The 20,950-nt window shown below is 48.7% G+C and overlaps 2 protein-coding genes across 2 annotated transcripts; one reads left to right on the top strand and one right to left on the bottom strand.

Moving 5' to 3' along the window:
- The first annotated feature begins 1,107 nt into the window (after positions 1-1,107).
- Positions 1,108-18,569, top strand: RPN1 (ribophorin I). The gene is made up of 10 exons (XM_027098497.1): positions 1,108-1,435; positions 4,283-4,347; positions 5,828-6,134; positions 9,539-9,748; positions 10,775-10,967; positions 12,043-12,142; positions 12,931-13,069; positions 13,310-13,429; positions 16,639-16,884; positions 18,000-18,569. The coding sequence occupies exons 1-10, from the start codon at positions 1,139-1,141 to the stop codon at positions 18,180-18,182; spliced, it is 1,860 nt and encodes a 619-aa protein (XP_026954298.1). The 5' UTR covers positions 1,108-1,138; the 3' UTR covers positions 18,183-18,569.
- On the bottom strand, positions 18,359-20,794 carry LOC113615742 (leucine-rich repeat extensin-like protein 5). The gene is made up of 2 exons (XM_027098498.1): positions 20,366-20,794; positions 18,359-20,181 (listed from the first exon to the last, which is right to left on the bottom strand). The coding sequence occupies exons 1-2, from the start codon at positions 20,791-20,793 to the stop codon at positions 19,680-19,682; spliced, it is 930 nt and encodes a 309-aa protein (XP_026954299.1). The 5' UTR covers position 20,794; the 3' UTR covers positions 18,359-19,679.
- Positions 20,795-20,950: the final 156 nt, after the last annotated feature.

The following is a 20,950-nucleotide window of genomic DNA, read 5'->3' as shown; positions in this document are numbered from 1 at the left end:
GAAAGCCCGCGTGCAGCAACGAAGACCCAACGCAGCCAAAAATAAATAAAATCAATTTATCGAAAAAAACAAAAAACCCCACATTGGTCTGTAGTTTATTTTCACTTGTGATGTCTTTGGTTTTGAAATCAGGGTAATGATGGCCTCGTGGAATGAGTTCCTTCCTCCTCTTTTTTTTTTTTTTTTTGCGGTACGCAGGCCTCTCACTGTTGTGGCCTCTCCCGCTGCGGAGCACAGGCTCCGGACACACAGGCTCAGCGGCCATGGCTCACGGCACTAGCCGCTCCGCGGTATGTGGGATCTTCCTGGACCGGGGCACGAACCCGTGTCCCCTGCATCGTTAGACGGATTCTCAACGACTGCGCCACCAGGGAAGCCTCCTCCTCTATTTTTGAGAAGAGCCTGTGCTTCCAGAGTGGGAGGCGTTGAAGAAGCAGACACGGAGAAGCTGGGGATCAGAGCGGGACCCTGGCCAGCTCTGCAGGCCTCCCAGCGCACATGAATCAGTTCTGCAGTTTTCAGGTGTAGTTGCTGCCTTCAGATTCCAGCTTCTGGGAGAGCGAGTAGTCTGGCCTAGATTGGGTCTCGTTCCCCCAAACGGAACTAATGCAAGTTCCTCAAAAGGATTGTGGAGTTCTGTGGCCCAGACTGCTCACCGTCTACAAGACATCTTCCCTCTCATTCTTCCACATCAAAAGTATGTTCTCTGTTAAAAGGATGTCTTACTGCCTCTCTTTCGGATGGGTATGCAACTTAAAGCTCAATAAATGTTTCTTGAGGGAGTGAAAGGATGAATTAATAAAGAGAATGAAAATGGCTTCATGTTTAACGGAGAATTTGGAGGCAGTACTTTTTAAGCTAAAAAGTAACATACCGTTCACTCATCATCAGCACTTCCTGTGGACAGACGCAGTCTGTGCTCCTCCTTTATCTTTGCCAGTGTTACCTCTGTGGGAGAGCGGTGGGGAGACCAGGGCGCCTTCCAGGGACCTGAGACCGGCCAGTGCACGCAAGCAGGCGCCCGGCGGGCCGCCCGTTGCCATGGAGACGGGGTCCTCGCCCCTGGGCGCCGCCATCTTGGGGCGCCAGCGGGCCCAATGGGCGGCTGCGCCGTGGCGGACACGGGGTACGCGCGCGGATGGGCCACCCGCGGCCTAGCTCAGTCACGGCCATGGAGGCGCCCGCAGCTCGCCTGCTGCCGCTGCTGCTGCTGATCTGGGCCTGGGCCCCGGCGCCGGGCCGCGCCTCCGCGGAGGCGCCGCCGCTGATCAACGAGGACGTGAAGCGCACTGTGGACCTGAGCAGCCACTTGGCCAAGGTGACGGCCGAGGTGGTCCTGGCGCACGCGGGCGGTAGCTCCTCGCCCCGCGTCGCCTCCTTCCTACTGGCTCTGGAGCCCGAGCTGGAGGCCCGGCTGGCGTACCTCGGCGTGCAGGTGAGCTGGGCCCGGGGACACGGGCCGGCCGGGAGGACCGGCGCCCGTCCCCGCCCCGGACACGTCAGCCCCGGCCGGCGGCGCAGGCGGCTGTGCCCGTGGCCTGCGGGGGCGCCGCGCGGTGGTGCGGCCGTAGCGCGGATTCGCCAGGGAGCTGGGCTCCGTCCAGTGCGATCGCAAATGGAGCAGCTCCCCGGCTTCCAAGTTTGGAATCGTTTGAAACCGCTGTTAATATAACGCACTTCTTACGGTTGCGAACGGCGGCTTCAAAAAATTTCCTTTTCCTTAAAGTTAGTTTAAAAACTCGTGCAAGTAATACAGTACAGAAAGGGAAAGTCCAGTTCTCTCCCTCCCCCCGACCGGTTCTCATTCTTACAGGAACGCAGTAAATGCCTCCCAACTTTGCTTCTGTTCTTCCATGCATTTCAGTGGTCATTTTTATGCCTCTCAAGGAAGCAGTGTTGGCTTTGGGAATAGAGGGAATATACGTATACAGAGGTTTGCCTTCTATTACTGTTTTCCTTAAACAGCATCCATTAAGTGATTACCCAGTTATTGGTTTGGAGAATAGTCATTCCAGTGTCGTATTTCTTCTTAGCGTACCTGACTGCTGAATTTGGAGCTATAAAGTTACCTTTATGGAGATCATGCTTCCGAAATGACTCCTGTTCCCTTATCATGCTTTGTCCATGATGAAACACGCAGTTTTACTTAAAGGTTTGTGGAAGGATGGATTAAAACTTCATTTGAATGTTCTGAATGTTAAATCCCATTCTTTTATAAAAGCAAGTTATCATTTAGTGAGGTTGCCACAGTATAACAAGACGACAGCAGAAGCTATCTGGCCATCATGCCGGAGAGCGCTTAACTGGTGTCCTAACTGAGAATTTACCTTGTGTCGGGTATTGTGGTAGGTATTTTAAGTACATTCTCATTTAACTCTCATAAGAGCCCTTCGAGGTGTACTGTTACTGCTGGTGAGGACTGCAGTCTGGGAGGTTAAGTTGTTTAACCTACATGATGTCTTAGAATAAAGAGTCAGGTTAGTTTCTTTCACGCTTTGTGTGTGTGTGTGTTCTTCAGTGTACGACATTGCCTCTTGTGGCCTAGATGGTGTGAGGTAGGGTTCTGTTGGGGTATAAAACCTGTAGTCCCATCACCAGGTTTATTCAGAACCATTTTTTGATTTGTGGTCCAAGAGCGAGATGAGTCAAACGGGTGTATGTGCTCCCTTGTACCCCTATCCCAATGGGAAACGTAACTGGATGATAAACTTAACCAAGAGATGTGTATTTTCCAACAACTGACTGGGAGGCTTTGGTGAGGTTGCTAGAAACTGTTTCAGTGAATTATCTTCAACACTACATGTAGAAGTTTAGGAACTGGTAGAGGAGGCGGGGATGATTATCGACTAGGAGCCAGTGGTTCCTTGTCTTTTTACTACCAAAGACTTATCTTACTATTTTTGCTTTCATTTGGATCCTATATTTGAAATATTTTGTTTCTCTAACCTTTTATTAGATTACACATTGAATCTAGTAAATATTTAGAAGTGATAATAAATATTTCTTAAGACAAATCAACATATAACTGAACAATGAGAGTTCCTGATAAGCACAAGTATACTAGAATGTTCCCACTGTGATAGGATTCTAGTAAAAGTAGTGAAATTTGTTGTTTTTATTAGGCTGTACACCTTTGTTGAGGATGATTGTATGATAACTTTTAGGCTTTTTGAAATATGACAAATAGCTTTCTCATTATAGCTTTGTATACCCGATTGGGAATCACTGGTCCAGTCTTAAAAGGTGGTCTTAAATTTTTTTTTCTTTTGGTGGAGGTTGGGTTGGCAAAGAGATCAGTGCTGTGTGTGTAAGTTTTTCCCTTAGAATCTGTTCCACAGTCTCATTCAAGATGCCTGCTCTTTCTCAGAAAGACCCTGCAGCCTGCCGGAGTTGGCATCCTTTTCCTGGTTGCACAGCTGGTTGCAATGAAGGATAAGAATAAAAGAGTGTGCCACACAGTAGCCATTGCTTTTGCCGCTGTTAACTTCTTTTGCGCAACTAAAATCAGTTTTGGTTATGCATGAGACTTTTCTTCTACAACAGTAAATAGGGACTTCCCTGGTAGTGCAGTGGTTAAGAATCCACCTGCCAGTGCAGGGGACACGGGTTCAAGCCCTGGTCCAGGAATATCCCCCATGTTGCGGAGCAACTAAGCTCGTGTGCCACAACTACTGAGCCTGCGCTCTACAGTCCTTGAGCCACAACTACTGAGCCCATGCGCCGCAACTACTGAAGCCCGCACCGCACACTCTGCGGCCTGTGTGCCGCAGCAAGAGAAGCCACTGCGATGAGAAGCCCGCACGCTGCAACGAAGAGCAGCCCCTGCTCGCCACAACTAGAGAAAGCCCTCGCGCAGCAACGAAGAGCCAACGCAGCCAAAATAAAAAATGAAAAAATAAAAGTAATAAACAATACTGGGACTTTTTCTATGCATAGCCATATTGGAATGTAAATGAAGAAGAAAACGTCCAGAAAGAAACCTTTCTGGCCTTTCTATTTGGAAGTGTAAACTGTGTTTGGAAGCGTAATTTTGATTTGTATGTGTGTATTTGATCATTCAGGAAAATATGATTTTCTAGAGCATATCATACAGCTTATTCAGTGCAAAAGTAGGTCTTTTGACAGTGTTCTTGTATTTCACTTGAAAAATTGTTACTGAAACCAGCAAAGTTCTGGTGGTTTGAATGTTTTAATGTGGACTTCTGCGGCAGTTAGTTAATTGTTGACTCAAAATTCAGAGACTAAAAGACAAAAAAGAATAACTTCCTTTGTCCTTTTACAGGTGAAGGGAGAGGATGAGGAAGAGAACAATCTGGAAGTACGAGAAACCAAAATTAAGGGTAAAAGGTAAGGTAACGGTCAGCATATCTGTGTCTGTCTTGCCTTGTCTGGTTGTAGGTTATCACATCAGGGCTGGAATCATAACTAGGAGAGTCGCTTAGAATGGGCCCAGCATGTTAGAGGCTGTCTCAGTTAGTAGAGTGTGTGGTAGCAGGCGACAGGCTCCCTGCATTCTGGACCCGTTTATGATGTCTTTTCTGACTCCTCGTGCTGAAACTGGACTCCCCTGAGAATGGCAGTGTGTTTCACAACAGGAAAGTAGTTACTTCCATGCCACATCAGGTCTCTAATCTATGGGGGTAGGGATCCCCAGCCAACAGATGGGAAACCGGTGGGTGGGACCTGCGGGCTGTTTGCCTCAGCAGACACCTTCCCATCGCCGCTTGGCTACCGTCCTGTTTCCAAGGGGTAGACAGCCTTACCACACCTCCTCGCCAGCCTTCACGGCGCTGAAAGTGATGCCTTTTATTTTATTTTATTATTATTTTTTTATTTTTAAAAAATTTTGGCTGCGTTGGGTCTTTGTTGCTGCGCGGGCTTTCTCTAGTTGCGGTAAGCGGGGGCTGCTCTTCGTCGTGGTGCGCGGGCTTCTCATTGCGGTGGCTTCCCTTGTTGCGGAGCGCAGGCTCTAGGGTGCACGGGCTTCAGTAGTTGTGGCACGCGGGCTCTAGAGCGCAGGCTGAGTAGTTGTGGCACACAGGCTTAGTTACTCCGCGGCATGTGGGATCTTCCCGGACCAGGGCTCGAACCCGTGTCTCTTGTGTGGCAGGCGGACTCTCAACCACTGTGCCACCAGGGAAACCCAACAGTGATGCTTTTTCACAGGAGGTAGACTGAGCTCTTTGAACATGAAGCCTGGGTTTGAACTTGCCGCCTTCTCTGCTCTAACCTCAGTACCTAGCAGGGGGCCTGGCACTTGTTTTTTATTTTAAAACACTTTACTAAGGATAGTTTTCAAACACACGTTAAAAAGCAGGAAGGGACTTCCCTGGTGGCACAGCAGTTAAGAATCCGCCTGCCAATGCAGGGGACACCAGGGTTCAAGCCCTGGTCCGGGAAGATACTACATGCTGTGGAGCAACTAAGCCCGTGCGCCACAACTACTGAGCCCGCAAGCCACAACTACTGAGCCCGTGCACCACAACTACTGAAGCCCGCGCGCCTAGAGCCCGTGCTTCGCAACAAGAGAAGCCACCGCAATGAGAAGCCTGCACACCGCAACGAAGAGTAGCCCCCGCTCGCTGCAACTAGAGAAAGCCCACGTGCAGCAACAAAGACCCAACCCAGCCAAACATAAAATAAATAAAATAAATAAATAAACGCCAAATAAATAAATTTTTAGAAAGGCTTAAATTAGTAGGTTGAAGGTGATCTCTTAGAAGTAACTGCTTTTATCTTGGTACAAAATTTTGCTGTGATTTTAAGCTGCTGTACTCTTTTCAGTTTCTTGGTCTCTCTTAATTGTTTCTCCTCATCCTTGCTCCAGCGGGAGATTCTTCACCGTCAAGCTCCCAGTCGCTCTTGATCCCGGGGCCAAGGTTTCAGTCATTGTGGAAGCCGTTTATACCCATGTGCTTCAGCCATATCCAACCCAGATCACCCAGTCGGAGAAACAGTTTGTGGTGTTTGAGGGGAACCATTATTTCTACTCTCCCTACCCGACCAAGACACAAACCATGCGTGTGAAACTCGCCTCCCGAAACGTGGAGAGCTACACCAAGTTGGGGAACCCCACGCGCTCCGAGGACCTCCTGGATTACGGACCTTTCCGCGATGTCCCTGCCTATAGTCAGGTGGGCCCTTGTGGAGTCCAGGCCACCCCTGTCTGCTTCAGGGACATATCTCCTGCGGGGGTGACTACGCGTTGAGGGGCTTGGGTGGGAATCCAAAGCACCATGTCAGATCATCCCCAGAGTTTTAACCTGCCGAGAAGTGACTCCATGGGGCTCACTGTCCTCATTCTGGGAGTTCAGATAGAGGCTGGGGCTTGAGGAGGGCTTTCTAAAGGAGGTGGGAGTTGGGGGAGCAGGAAACCAGGCATTCTGGGCAGAGGCGATGGAGGGACAAAGGCGCGGGGATGGGAAAACCTGAGCTGTGCTGGCCCTGGTGGCTGGGGTTAGCTGCTGGTGGTGTTGCTGAGCCTAGGGCGTGAGCCTTAAAGGCAGAGGGAGTGATGAAGGCGTAAAAAAGATGTTGTTATTATGGGACGTTTCAAACACACGGAAGTATAGAGTATCGTAAACGGACAGCCATCTGTCGCTGAGATTCAGTGGTTGTCAGGCTATTGCTACAATGCTTCAGCCGTCCTTTCTCTATCTTTTCTTTGCTCTGTACTCTCAGGATAGAGTTTTTGAAGTACAAGTTTTCAAATCAAAGCATATAAACATTTAAAAATCTCTTGCTGTACTGCCAAATGCTTTTTCAGAAAATTTAGCCAGTGTATTACGGCACCAGCACTATGGAACTGCCAGTTTCCCCATAGCCGTGCCGGTATTGGCATTAAATGCTGTTAACTACAATTATAATAAAATAGCAAAACAAAATAACCTTATCTTGTCTACTTCTTGGACTTTTGGGAAAGAAAGGTGTTTTTCTGGTTCTTTTGGCCTTTAACTTTTTCTTTTTCTTCCATTTTTAAGGAGATTAAATTGACATACAGCCCTGAGTAAGTTCAAGGTGTACAGCGTCGTGATTTGACTTATATCATGAAGTGATGATCGCAGGAGCTAGTGCACGTGCATCATCTCATACAGATACAAAATTAAAGAAATAGACACTGTTCAGGCCTCGGCTCCAGTTTTGGGTGCTTCATATATAAATTATATGGAACGAGGGGCCGTGAAATTAAAATAAAAAAAAGTTAAGGAAATAGAAAAAAAATTTTTCCTGTGATAAGAACTCTTAGGATTTACTCTCTTAGCTTTCATATGGAATGTACAGCAGTGCTAATTATATTTATCACGTTGTATGTCACTTCCCTAGTGCTTATTTATGTTACAGCTGGAAGTTTGGACCTTTTGACCACCTTCCTCCAATTCTCCCTCCGTCCTGCCTCTGCCTCTCGGGGCCACAAATCTGATCTCTTTCTCTATGAGTTTGTTTGTTTGGTTTTTGGTTTTCGAAGTGTAATTGACCTACAACACTATGTTAGTTCCTGTTATACAATATATTGATTCAGTATTTCTGTACATTTCAAAACGATCGCCACCATAAGTGCAGTTAGGATATGTCACCATACAAAGATATTATGTAGTTATTGACTTCGCCACACTGTACATTTCATACTTGTCTCATTTATTTTGCAACTGGAAGGTTGTACCTCTTAATGTGCCTCACCTATTTCTCTCCCTCCCTGACCCCCCTCTCCCCTCTGGCAACCACCTGTTTGTTCTCTATATCTATAACTCTGTTTCTATTTTGTTCATTTGTTTTCTAGATTCCACATATAAGTGAAATCATACAGTATTTGTCTTTTTCTGATTTACTTCATTTAGCATAGTATCCTCTAGATCCATCCATGTTGTCACAAATGGCAAGATTCCATTCTTTTTTATGACTGAGTAGTGTTCCACTGTGTGTGTGTGTGTGTGTGTGTGTGTGTATCTCACATCTTCTTTATCCATTCATCTATTGATGGGCACTTAGGTTGCTTCTGTATCTTGGCTGTTGTAAATGATGCTGCTATGAACTTTGAGGTGCATATAACTTTTCTAATGAGTGTTTTTCATTTTGTTTGGATAAATACCCAGGAGTAGAATTGCTGGGTCATATGGTAGTTGTTTTTTTAATTTTTTAAGGAATCTCCATACTGTTTTCTGTTGTGGCTGCCCCAGTTTACATTCCCAGCAACAGTGCACGAGGTTTCCTTTTTCTCTACATCCTCACTAACACTTGTTATTTATTATCTTTTGATGATAGCCGTTCTGACAGACGTGAAGTGATAGTACCTCATTGTGGTTTTGATTTGCCTTTGCCTGATGATGCGTGATGTTGAGCATCTTCTCATTTGTCTGTTGGCTCTCTGAATATCTTCCTTGGAAAAATGTCTGTTCAGATCCTCTGCCCATTTGTAAATTGGGTCCTTTGTTTTTTGATGTCAGGTTGTAGGAGTTCTTTGTACAGTTTGGATGTTAATCCCCTATTGGCTGTATCATTTGCAAATATCTTCTTCCATTCAGTAGGCAACCTTTTCGTTTTGTTGGTAGTTTCCTTAGCTGTACAAAAGCTTTTTAATTTGATGTTTTTCTGGTCTTTTTGTAATTTTACTTTTAAAAAATTTTGTTATTCAGTTTATTTAAATTAAAAAGAAACAAAACAGTTCACCCATTTCTCCCACCCATGCCTCTGGCAACCACCAATCTGTATCTGTGACCAGAAAGATTTCTTAATACTAACTGCTGGGCCTCTGGGTTTTTTATTTGTAAAATTGGGGATAAGTAGTAATTGCCTCGTTGTGATGTTTTGAGGATTAAATGAAATTATGTGCTTATTCAGAGCTCATAAAGAGTGCCTGATACATACATACATGTCAACTCCATAAACGTTATCTTAAAAAGTCTCTTCTGTGAACTTTTCTAGATGACTTTTCTTCAGGTTAGAACAATCCAGTAATGCTACGTGTCTCCCTCAGTTATGAGTTATTTGTTAGCTCACTGGTGAGAGGTTATGTCTTCTCTGTTAGATCTTATATTTATTTCCTAGTTACAGTTTTTCTTTATTTACAGCTTAAGATTTTATTTTATTTTAAAACTGTAAAAATTGCTTTAAAAAATCAATTTAAAAAGCTCATTTGCAGAAATTTGGAAAATAAAAACTACAAGGAGAAAGTAGAAATAATCTGTAATTCTGTTTCCTATCTGTGTTGAGATTCTCATGTATCTCAGTTCAGGTTCTGTTCTCTTTTTCTCACATAGTCGCTATAAAATAATAAGTATAGACAATTTTGTTTGTAAAACAAATAATGTTTATGTTGGAACCTAAAACAGCTTTGTGTATTCTATCTTTCCAATTAATAATATATCGTGAATATTTCCATGTCATTACGTTAGAGACAGCACAATTTAACCATTCTGTTGCATACATTAGATGTGTCACAGTTTAACCGTCCTGGTACTAATTGTTTCCAATCAATTTGCTTTAAGCTAGTGTTGATTCCTCTGTCACCAAACTTTGAGCTGCTTGTTTCCTTCCTCTCCAGGACACTTTTAAAGTACATTCTGAGAACAACAGCCCTTTCCTGACCATCACCAGCATGACCCGAGTCATCGAGGTCTCCCACTGGGGTAACATTGCTGTGGAGGAAAACGTGGACCTGAAGCACACAGGGGCTGTGCTGAAGGGGCCTTTTTCGCGCTATGATTACCAGAGACAGCCAGATAGTGGAGTCTCCTCCATCCGTTCTTTTAAGGTATGGACTGTTGGACTTGGACATTGGGGAAAGTATGACTATCATATCTGTCCTTTCTTTTGCTTTTTGAAAGTAGCTAATTATGGACAGTCGTTGGGATTGACTGGTGTTCAGGTAGTTGAGTGACGGTGTTAGAACCAACAGAATGTTAAAAAAGAAAATTGCCTCCAGGAGTTCCCTGTCGGCCCAGTGGTTAGAACTTGGCATTTTCACTGCTGTGGCCCAGGTTCAATCCCTGGTTGGGGAACTAGCATCAAGGCCAAAAAAAAAAGCCCCCATTTATATAAGTAGGTCATGTTTTTTAAAGAAAATTTGAATAATGGAAAAAGGAAAAACAAACCCAGGCACTAGTTTTTCTGACACACTTTTATATATTTCCTTTTTCTTTTATAATGCTGTTTTTAAAAAACATTTGATCGTATTGCATATACAGTTTGCATATACAGTTTTGTATCTTTTTCTGTCTTATAAATGAAATCCTAGAAGCATTTTCACGTACTTAAGTATTACAGAAGCGCTCACTGTGCAAACAGAGGCATTACATTTTCCTCTCAATTATCAAAATTTGCTTACAGATTTGGAAATAAATAATTAAAAATAAGTAAAGATTTTAAAAAATTAGTTAAAAATATTAGGTGGAGAAACCCCTTTCATAAGTAAACCATAAACCACCTAGCGATTTCATGTGATTTCCTCCATCTTTAGTTTGCTCGCCTGCAAAATAACTTAGATTATTTTTACCTTTGTGTTAAGTCTTTAGCATCTGCAAAGGTATTTATGAGTCTGTTACTTACTGTTTAGAAGAGTTTGGCTATTTACTGACGTTGATTGAGAAGCAGATGAGGTATCTAGATATTCTGGAGCCTTTGGGGGGAAGTTAGACTTTGCTCAGGTTGTTCACAGTTTGGAGACTATTAAGCAGTGATGTGGTGAAGAGCTTGGTGCAGGAAGTCTCTTCTGGACTTAGGATCGCTTCCTCTGCGTCGGTTTCTGGAGTCTTCAGAAGGCATGCTCACTCTCTTGCAGACCATCCTTCCTGCTGCTGCACAGGATGTTTATTATCGGGATGAGATTGGCAATGTTTCCACCAGCCACCTTCTTATTTTGGATGACTCCGTAGAGATGGAAATCCGGCCTCGCTTTCCTCTTTTCGGCGGGTGGAAGACCCATTACATCGTCGGCTACAACCTCCCAAGCTATGAGTACCTCTATAATTTGGGTCAGTTTTCAATTGTTGGGGAGTTGAAAAGGGAAAGACTGTCTTTTTCTTTAATTTCCTGTGGGTTTGTTTTGTGTTGTGTCATGTGTGTGTGTGTGTGTGTGTGTGTGTGTGTGATAATTGCCAGTCCTTTTAGATGGGGAGAGGGTATTCTCTTGTCATTCTTAGGAAGGCTGGGATATCAGCAACAACTTTTCATGGGTGAGTAAAAATTACTGTTGTAAAAGTGATACCTGCGTATGGTAATCAATTCACATAGGACAGTAAAAAGCTGCTTCTTACCCCCAGTTCTAGCATAAGAAGGAACTGCTTAAATTCTTTAAATTTGAAATATTTAAAAAATAAAAAATTCAGAGAATAATAAACATTTTTACACAAGCACCCAGAACTATTGATTATAAACATTTTGTCATATTTCCAAGTCTTTCTTTTTAAAACCTTTTTAATGCAAAATAAAATCTAGTAAATCATACAAATGTAAAGTTCAGTAAATTATAAGAGGAGCACCTTGTAACCATCACTCAGGTCAAGAAAGTGAAATTGGCCAGCCACTCAGAAGGCCCTCATGTACCTCCTCTTTTCCCCACAACAGCGATCACCGTCCTGGCTTTTGGGGGACACTCTCTTGAATTTCTTCATCGTTCTATCACCCACTTGTATGTCTCTAGATACTCCAGTTCTGCGTTTTTCAAAAAAGTTGATTTGTCTTGTCAACCTCTAGTAATCCACAGTTTCCTCCTCCATCTGTTTTCCTCATGGTTTAGCTGTTGAAGAAGTTGACCTTATTTGTAGTGTAGCCCATGGCCTGGATTTTGCTGATTGCGGGTCAGAGTGCAGGGCAGCACATTCCTCTGTCTTCCGTATTTCTAGCCCATTAACAGCTGTCTCTGGAGCCTGATCAGACTCAGGTCGATCCTTTCAGCAAGACTCAGCTGATGTGTTCTTTCATTGAAGGCACACAGTCGGTGGTGGCTGGTGTCTCCTTTTGTGACGTTCAGGGCCTAGATTCTAGTACTTTACTTAGGAGAAAGACACGCACGAAACCAGTCACAGCTATGTCTGCTTGACCCTCCAGGAGACCAGTATGCATTGAAGATGAGGCTTGTGGACCACGTGTTTGATGAACAAGTGATAGACTCTCTGACTGTGAAAATCATCCTGCCAGAAGGGGCCAAGTGAGTCTGACCTCCCTTCCTGTCTCCCTTCCTGGTGGTGCCCTCTTGGCACCTCAGTGGGACGTTGGGTTCTAGGGCGCAGAGGAGGGGCTTCTGGTGGAGTTTAAACTGAGACATTTGACTCAGTGAGGGCACAAGATGCACTTATGAGCTATCCCAACACAGCCCTTTCTGTGACAGGGGCAGGATTCATAGCAGGCCAGAGTGATGGCCTGAGTCCGATGAGGTGACTGGCAAAAGGAAAGAACTGCAAAGTTGAGGCAGCTGGGTGGCCTTGGGCTGTGCTCCTAGGAAGGGGAGGGATAGTGGAGAGGGCTTTGTCTTGTCCTGGGTGTGTCACACCAGGTTCAGAAGGTGGGGGGGAGGGTGGTCTCAGATGGTATATCAGGTTCCATGGTTATAAACAGAGGGAGCTGTCTTTGGCCAGTTTAAGCAGAAAGGAAGGAATCTGGAAGGGTAAGGGATCTCATCAAATGTTGGCCTAAGGTGAAGAACCAGGCTTGGGAAAGGACAGAGCCACAGCGTCTCTAGGGTCCACTTGGCAGAAACCAGCTGACACTCACAGGGCCCCCTGCCCTTGGCATGGGCGACAAAACATTCTCATGCTCAGGGCTTTCTGACAGTGGGTCCGCGGTCTCAGGGGGTTGGGTGTTCCCTGTGATGGGAGGGGAGGAGAGTGGAGTAGAACTCGTGACCCTGGAAGACCCCTTGGGCCTTGGATCCTCACTGTGAACCTAGTTGGTCAGTGCAGTTTGTGTGAGGCTCAGTTTCCTCCCATTGGCATCTAGAAACATCCAAGTGGACAGTCCCTATGAGATCAGCCGAGCCCCTGATGAGCTGCACTACACCTACCTGGACACGTTTGGCCGCCCCGTGATCGTGGCCCACAAGAAAAACCTGGTGGAGCAGCACATTCAGGACATGGTGGTATGCGCTCCACAGCCCTGCCTCCCAGGCCTCCTCCCTGGACAGTGGCTGCAGGGTCAGGGACTTGCCATCCTCTCCTCCTTGCCTGGAGTGGTTTGGGCACAGCCGCCTCTGGGGGCGGGGGTGGGGCACATGGCGGGGGCAGCCCGGACAGTTGTAGGCCTGGCGAGGCCCCTTCGCCCCCAGGTTTCCGAGTCCGGGTGGACCTGTGTGTCAGCGTGTGTTCCTGGCTCCCCCCAGGTGCACTACACCTTCAACAAGGTGCTCATGCTGCAGGAGCCCCTTCTGGTGGTGGCTGCCTTCTACGTCCTGTTCTTCACCGTCATCGTCTACGTCAGGCTGGACTTCTCCATCACAAAGGTACCCAACTCGGCCGTCTGCAGTGCGTGCTTGACTCGCTTTCCCAGCGCCCGGCCGCGCGACATACACCTCTGCCTGCTCGTGGCCTCAGCTGACCGTTACCCTAGAGACCCCTCCTTTTGTTGCTGTGGTCACGGACATGCACTGTTGAAGGAGACAGGTTGCTGCTGGCGGCCAGTTCCGTGGGGAGAGGCGGTGGGCAGAGCGTGTGCCCAGAAAGGCTCGCGGGGAAGTGACTGGCAGAAGAGGTGGGGCGGGGCCTTTGCCTCAGGGAGCAGCTTGTGGGACAGCATGGCAGGCTTTTGCTGGGGCCTGTGGGTGGCAGTTGGTACGAATGAGCAAGGACGTTGGTCTGGCTGGTTCCGTAGACCAGCGAGGCTGCCCTGGGGTAGGGGTGCCACCAGGGCAGCTGCTCACCTTGTCACGCAGAAGGGCTGAGTCTAGGTTTTACTGTGACATATCCCCATTTCCTAAGCTATATTAATTTAAAAAATCCCGAGTTTTAAAATATTTCTGCATTTAGACATTTTACAAGAATAGTAAAACGAACTCTTGTGCACTCTTCTCCTGGACGGAGTGGTTAACATTTGGCCTCTCTGTCGTATGTACTCTTCCTGAGCCGTTTAAGTTGCCCGCCTCCCTTGAATGCTTAGGCGTGTGCACAGCCTGACCCCAAGGGCCCCGTTTCATAGAGCCAGAGCACGATGATCGAAGTCCGGAATGTGACGTTGCTCTAATAACAACCAGCACCCAGTCCAGGCTCAAATTTTGCTGATCGCCCCAAGGGTAACTTCTATAGCCATTCTTTTTCATACTTCAGAATTCAGTTGATGATGCATTGCATTTAGTTGTCATATTTCCTTAGTCTGCTTTAATCTGGGACATTCCTCGGCCTTGTGTGTACGTTAGGTTTCTTATGTTTCTCCTTGAAAATGCAGATTATGCATTTTGGGCGAGAACATTATGAAGTGGTGCTGTGTCCGCAGTGCATCCCGTCGGGAGGCGCCTGCTGTCGCTTGGTCCGGGCGTGCTGATGCTGACTCCTTGGCTGAGTTGGTGCCTTTCTTGGTTTATTCACTGTAACGTTACTGTTTTTCTTTGCAATTAATACATAATCTGTTTGAGGCTATATAAATATCATATATATTCACCCATTAGTTACAGTATTTATTACTAATTCTTATCTGAATCTGATAGTTGTGGTGGCTGAAAAACTATGGTGCCTTTTACCTTACTAGGTGGTTTTCTACCATAAGGAAAAGCTTTTCTTGTTGGTTGGTTGGTTCATTATTCGTTTGGATTCATGTGTTATTTTACTGGATTACTGTCCACTGTGCCGTTCCTTTTGATGCTCAAGTGTCCCAGGTTTGACTGTCTTTCCGTCTACATCGTATTTTTGTGCGCTTCCTTATTGTAGCGTGCAGCAGTACGTTTCCGGCATATCTTGTACTTTCTCCGAGGAGCTCCGGTTCCTTTCAGTGCAGAATGGTACCTGGAGACCATGATCTGGGAGCTGGTTGTGATCACTGCTCTTGGAGCATCTCTGCTCCTCAGCCCTTTCAGCAGACAGAGCCGGGAGATAAATACATGTGGCATTTGAAATATGAGTTATTCCAGTCTAACACCGCAGGGTTCTTTGCCTGGATCCCAACATCAGTGTGTTTGTTTATTTGCTGAAGTCTATAAACAAAACAAAACAGTTCCACAGTTGCTGCACTCATACCACTCCAAACACCAAACCTGCCAGTAGAGCGCCAGGTTTCTTGGCAGTTCTTTTTGTCTTTACTTTTTAAAATAAATTTATTTATTTAATTTATTTTTGGCTGCATTGGGTCTTCGTTGCCACGTCCAGGCTTTCTCTAGTTGTGGCGAGCGGGGGCTACTCTTCGTTGCGGTGCGTGGGCTTCTCGTTGCAGTGGTTTCTCTTGTTGTGGAGCACGGGCTCGAGGCTCCTGGGCTTCAGTAGTTGTGGCACACGGGATCAGTCGTTGTGGCTCGCAGGCTCTAGAGTGTGGGCTCAGTAGTTGTGGTACACGGGCTTAGTTGCTCCGTGGCATGCGGGATCTTCCAGTATCGGGGATCGAACCCATGTCCCCTGCATTGGCAGGCGGATTCTCAACCACTGTGCCACTAGGGAAGCCCTCTTTTTGTCTTTAGATTGAGACCATAGTGTCAGAGTCTGTGATCCCAAGGTAGTTGCTCTGTTCTTCTTTCCCTGGTTACTCATTTGAAAGGTATTAGGTTCATTGATGCTTGAATTTTATTCTGGTTTCTTCCTCCATCATTGGTAATATTTAATGTTGGTTGTGATACCGTAGAACACTAACAAAGTTCTAAATTGACAACTTGAAAATGGTGTGGTTTCCTCCACCCTGTCCCACCCTGCCTTGTAGGGAACAATTTCATCAGTCCCCTAGGTAGCCTTTCTGATTTGTTTATTTTGCAAAAATAGGCAGATATTTAATTCTTATTTTCTTCTTTTGTACACAAAAGGTAGCAACAGCATATCTATTTTTCACTGCTTTTTTCACTTAACTAACGTATCCTGAAAATCACTCATATCAGTTCATAGAGAGCTTTCTTCCTTGTTATTTTTTTATAGCTGCAGAGGACTCTCTTGTATGGATAAGTCATAGTTTATTCAACTGATTTCCTGTGTATACATCTCTATTTTAAAGCTTTGATAATTTACTGAGGGAAAAAAAACTAATTGTGGGCCAAATCGACCTTCTGCAGGCCAGAGTCAGCCTTTGAGCATGCCCGGTTAGGGCTTCTGCAGTAGCCCACTGGTTAGGGATTCTGGGGAGTACATGGGGCTGCGTCTGAAGGGCCTTGGCTGGCTAAGGAGCTTGGGCTTCATCCTTTAGGTCCTGGAAACACGTCCTGGAAGTCTTCCCCGGCCTGAGATGGAATTTCTCCTCCCTCAGCACCTCATACCCCTCTCACGGTGCACCCTGGCATTAGTATCCCTTTTATACCAGTGTGTCTGTCCTGCTGGACTTGGATGTGAACGTCTGCTTCATCTTCCTGTCCCCCGTCCTGCCCATTGCTGAACCGTTCCAGGGTCAGTGTCGGCAAGAGTGTGATTCTCTGACTTTCCAAGATGGTGGCTTTTCTCGTTTGTGTGCTAGTGGTGGGTGCTCCTTGGGAGGAGAAGGTCGCAGTGGGCTCAGGGCTGGATGTCATCACACACGGTGTCTCTCCCCCAGGATCCGGCTGCAGAAGCCAGGATGAAGGTGGCCTGCATCACAGAGCAGGTCTTGACCCTGGTCAACAAGAGACTAGGTCTCTACCGTCACTTTGATGAGACAGTCAATAGGTACAAACAGTCCCGGGACGTGTCCACCCTCAACAGTGGCAAGAAGAGCCTGGAAACAGAGCACAAGGCCTTGGCCTCCGAGGTGGCGCTGCTGCAGTCCAGGCTGAAGACAGAGGGCTCCGACCTGTGCGACAGAGTAAGTGCCTGCCGTCGCCGTGTCACCCGGCTCCTTCCTGCCTCGCCCAGCGTGGCCTTGCTCGCCGCTGGCCTGTGGGGTGGGCGCGCCCAGTTATGGCCGCGTCGCGTGGTTCTGACCCTTGGGGTGGAACGAGATTTGGGCTCTTGGTTGTGAGCTGGATTTGGAGGAAGTGCTGCTGGCCTCCACAGCACTGGTGTTGAGAGCAGCTGCTTTCTCTCCTGGAGGCCAGACTGGACGAGGCTCCAGATTGCTCGGGCTGCAGGGAGAAGCACCCAGACTTAGAATTGTGGGTTTGACTCCAGGCTCTGATTCAGACTTTCTGAACCTGAGCAGGTTACCTAACTTGTGTGCCTCAGTTTCCTCATCTCTAAAATGGGGGAGCTGTTAATCCTTACTGAGCTCACAGCGGTCATGTGAAATGAGTTAGTGCATGTGAAGCGCTGGGAACCCTGCCTAGGACGTGCTGCATGAGTTCTTGGTGCCTGTAAATGAGGCTGAAAGCCCCCGGGGTGCCCCCTCCACACGCCCCCACCCACTCCTGCTCCGTCTCCGCACCCCTCTGTGAAACCACGTATCCGTGTGCTTAAGTATTTATCGTGTGTCAGCTCCTGAGGGTGCGATGCCTCATCTGTCGTCACTGCTGTTTTCCAGTGTAGCGTCGTGCCTGGCTTCATGGCTCACAAGTGTCTGTTGAGTGTTGAATCACTGTGGCTATAAAAGGCCTCAGCCTGACACCCAGTTGGTGCTAACAGGAGTCGCCCGCCCGCGGCCGTTGGCCCTCTGCCCGACCAAATCCCTGGCCAAGTTTGGCCGTGGGAGGGAAGAGAACGAACGAACGTTCACTGAGTGCCTGCATGTGTCCGGCACTGTGCCGGGGGGTGTCGGTGTTTCCACACTTGGTCCTTACAGTCTCTCCGCATCTGGGGCCGGGGGTGGTGAAGGGACTGGCTCACAGGGGCCAGAGCTTGTGGGAACAGGCCTTACAGGGGGTGAAGCTGGCCTCTCCCTCCACAGCAGCCCTTCTGCCCTGGGCGGCGGGGGTGTGGGGGGGGTGTCTGTGGGGCGGGGCCGCGGAGGACACTCGAGCCCTGCCCTGCTCTTGCCTCGGCCAGGTGAGCGAAATGCAGAAACTGGATGCGCAGGTCAAGGAGCTGGTACTGAAGTCGGCAGTGGAGGCCGAGCGGCTGGTGGCTGGCAAGCTCAAGAAAGACACGTACATCGAGAACGAGAAGCTCATCTCGGGAAAGCGACAGGAGCTGGTCACCAAGATCGACCACATCCTGGATGCCCTGTAGCCCTGCACTTCCAGAGGGCAGGGTGGGAGTGGTGAACATCAAGGCGAGCAAATGCTGGCTTCTGTATTTTGCAAAAGGCCTTCAAGGAAGAAAGAAGCCAGGCTCTGCCTCAGGCAATACAAGAAGTTTTTGTCCCTAAAATGTTCCTTTTAAAAAAAAAAACAAAAAAACTTAAATGTTTTTAAAAACAAAATATTTTTGTGTTTTGAACAAAGAAATTTTTGAGTTGGTTTTGTTTGTTCTGAAGCCTAGGATATTCTTTCCACCTGTAAGCCCCTTGTTTTATGCCCTTCTAATTCCTGATGTTTGGGTATTTTACAGGCGTGTGTGTATGTTTTTTAAAGCATGTGTGACCAAATGAAAATAAAGCTGGAACGGTGAACATCTGTTCTGTTCTGTTGAACGCCTCTCATAACTTATTTCTTAACTTTGGGGATAGTACTTTTATCAAGTGCTTTTTATCCATTAAATAATGGATTCGCTCCTGAGAGCAAGTCTGCATGGCAAGTACTGGTTACATTTTACATGTTAGAACACTGACGCCACAAAGGTAAAGTGGCCTAGGTAAGGTCCCAGAACAGAGTGGTGGGGTGTCACAGTGCTTGTGTCATGGGCTCTTCTGGGCACTAAGGAAACAATGAGCAGGGCAGAGATGGCTCTTGTGGAGAACAGTCACGTGATCAACACAGACTCATAGTCACAAACTGATAGAACCCTGTAAGGAAGAGGGACAGGGTCCTCTGATGGTAAATACAGGAGAGCACTGGATGGGGAAAGTTTCCCTGAGAAAGTGGCATAGCATGTGCCAAGGCCCTGGGGCTTGAGGACCTGAAGGGAATCCAGAGAGTGGGGTACAAAGTGTATGACACAGGGCTGCAGAGCTGGAAGAGCCCAGACAAGACAGGGCTTTACAGGTCGGCCCAGGCTTTTGGCTTGACCCTAAAGTCAAGGGAAGACCGAGCCGTGTATGAGAGACACGCTTAGCTTTGATTCTGGCTGAGAACGAACTGAAGGCTATAAGTAGATGTGGGAGAAGGCCTGCCAGCCTGCTGTAACCCAGGCAGAAGATGAAGGCGTGGGCCAGGGTGGTGATGTAGGGACACGGATGGACTGGAGAGACTTATGTGGGGGAATCGGCTGCTGAGTGATCAACTCCCTCCACTCCACTCTCCTCCCCGCCTAGGGTGGACGCCTTAGCCTCACCTAGTGAAGTCCTGCTCGTTCTTCAGGAAACAGCTTAGGTACTGCCCCCGGGAAGCCGTCCACGACCTCTGGGACCCATCCTGTCGTGCTCTCTTGTGGTACCCTGTACCCGTCCTCCACATCTTCCAGCGCTGTCGGAACGCGTGTGATCACTGGACCAGCCCTGATGAGGCAGAGGTCTCGCCTGATACGCTCACCCTCGTGTTATCAGCTAGATGTTCAAATCAGCGTGTGATACCCAGTTGGTGCCTTCCATCTTGGTGGGGAGGGTGGCAGGATGGCTGTGCCATTCACCTAATGTGGGGAAGTCTGCACGAGGCCAGTTTTGAGGAAGACGATGATGAATTCTGTTTCAGACCTGGTGAGGGGCGGGGTGTGCCTGAGCCGCCCGGTGGGACCGTCCGTGGGAGCTGGATATTCGGCGTGGAGACGGCTGCGGAAACGGCGAGCTGGAGGCTGCGGGTCCACTGCCGGGGAAGGGTGTGGGGTGGTGGAGACCCAGGACTGAGTATTAGGGCCCCAGGGTGCCGCGGCCGCCTGGAGCACGACGCTGCGCGGGTGCGGCAAGGGAGCGCAGGACCGCGTGGACTCGGGCAGTGTGTGTCTCGGGTCTACCAAGAGGAGGCTGTGGGGTTTCGGAGCGGGTCGTTGAGGTGGTGACTGCAGAACTGCGTGGCTGGGCGGTGGGGACGGGCGCGGGACCGCGGGGAGGCTTCCCGGTGCAACTGACAGGTTGAGGATGGACGGGTTCAGGTGTGTTAACTGCCGTCGCGGAGTGTCCGGTGGGAGTGGGAGGCTGAAGAGGAAATGATGGAGGACAGTGTAAGGGCTTGAGGCGGGGGGCGGGGAGGGTACGGAAGACGCTCGCTCCAGAGCGGGGCTGCACGACTCCCGGTCCCACCGGCACTGTGGTCTCGGGGAGCCTGGGAGACCGACGGGCGGTGTTCGGTTAGCCCTCGGGAGGGAACAGGTGACGGTACCTCGCGGCCGCTCCCTCGGCCTTAATGCTGGCTCCTCCGAAGAGCTTCTGGCCGCGCCGGGTCCTCGGGTTCCGCTCTCGAGGCCGCAGGCGGGGCTGCGCTCGGCCGCGGCCCCGGGCTGCAGGGCGGGCTCCCCTGGGGCGGGGGCCGCCTCGGCCGGCTGTTAGGCAGCTTCTCCTCCAGCCTCCCCGCCCGCCTAGTTCGGGTAAATCCCTCACTTCGGAGCAGGGAAGGGAAGAACCCGGGTTAGAAACCGAGGGTCGTGCTGGCGGGCGCCCTCTGCTGGGCCGGCGGGCCGCGCGCAGGCCGTGGAGCAAGCTGCCTGGCGCCCTCGCGACTCCCGGAAACCCGCCGACACTACACGGGCTGCGCCGGGTGCGCAGGCGCGGAGGGCCCGCCGGGAAGACGCGGCTAGGGGAGCCGCGCATGCGCAAGGCCGCACCCCTGGTGAAGCCGAGGGCTCTAGCGGTGGTGCCACCTAGGGGCGGGAGCCGGGAGTCGCTGCCCGGCCTGGACCAGACTTGCGCTGGGCCGGCAGGAGACCGGGCCTCGTCCATCACCCCAGCGGGACCCGGGCGAGGCCTG

This window comes from Aethalodelphis obliquidens, unplaced genomic scaffold, assembly GCF_003676395.1.
Source record: "Aethalodelphis obliquidens isolate GAN/ISIS:26980383/991018 unplaced genomic scaffold, ASM367639v1 scaffold123, whole genome shotgun sequence".
In the NCBI taxonomy this organism is placed as follows: Eukaryota; Metazoa; Chordata; class Mammalia; order Artiodactyla; family Delphinidae; genus Aethalodelphis; species Aethalodelphis obliquidens.
The sequence above is the reverse complement of the archived record's forward strand: the minus strand, read 5'-3'. Positions and strand labels throughout refer to the sequence as shown.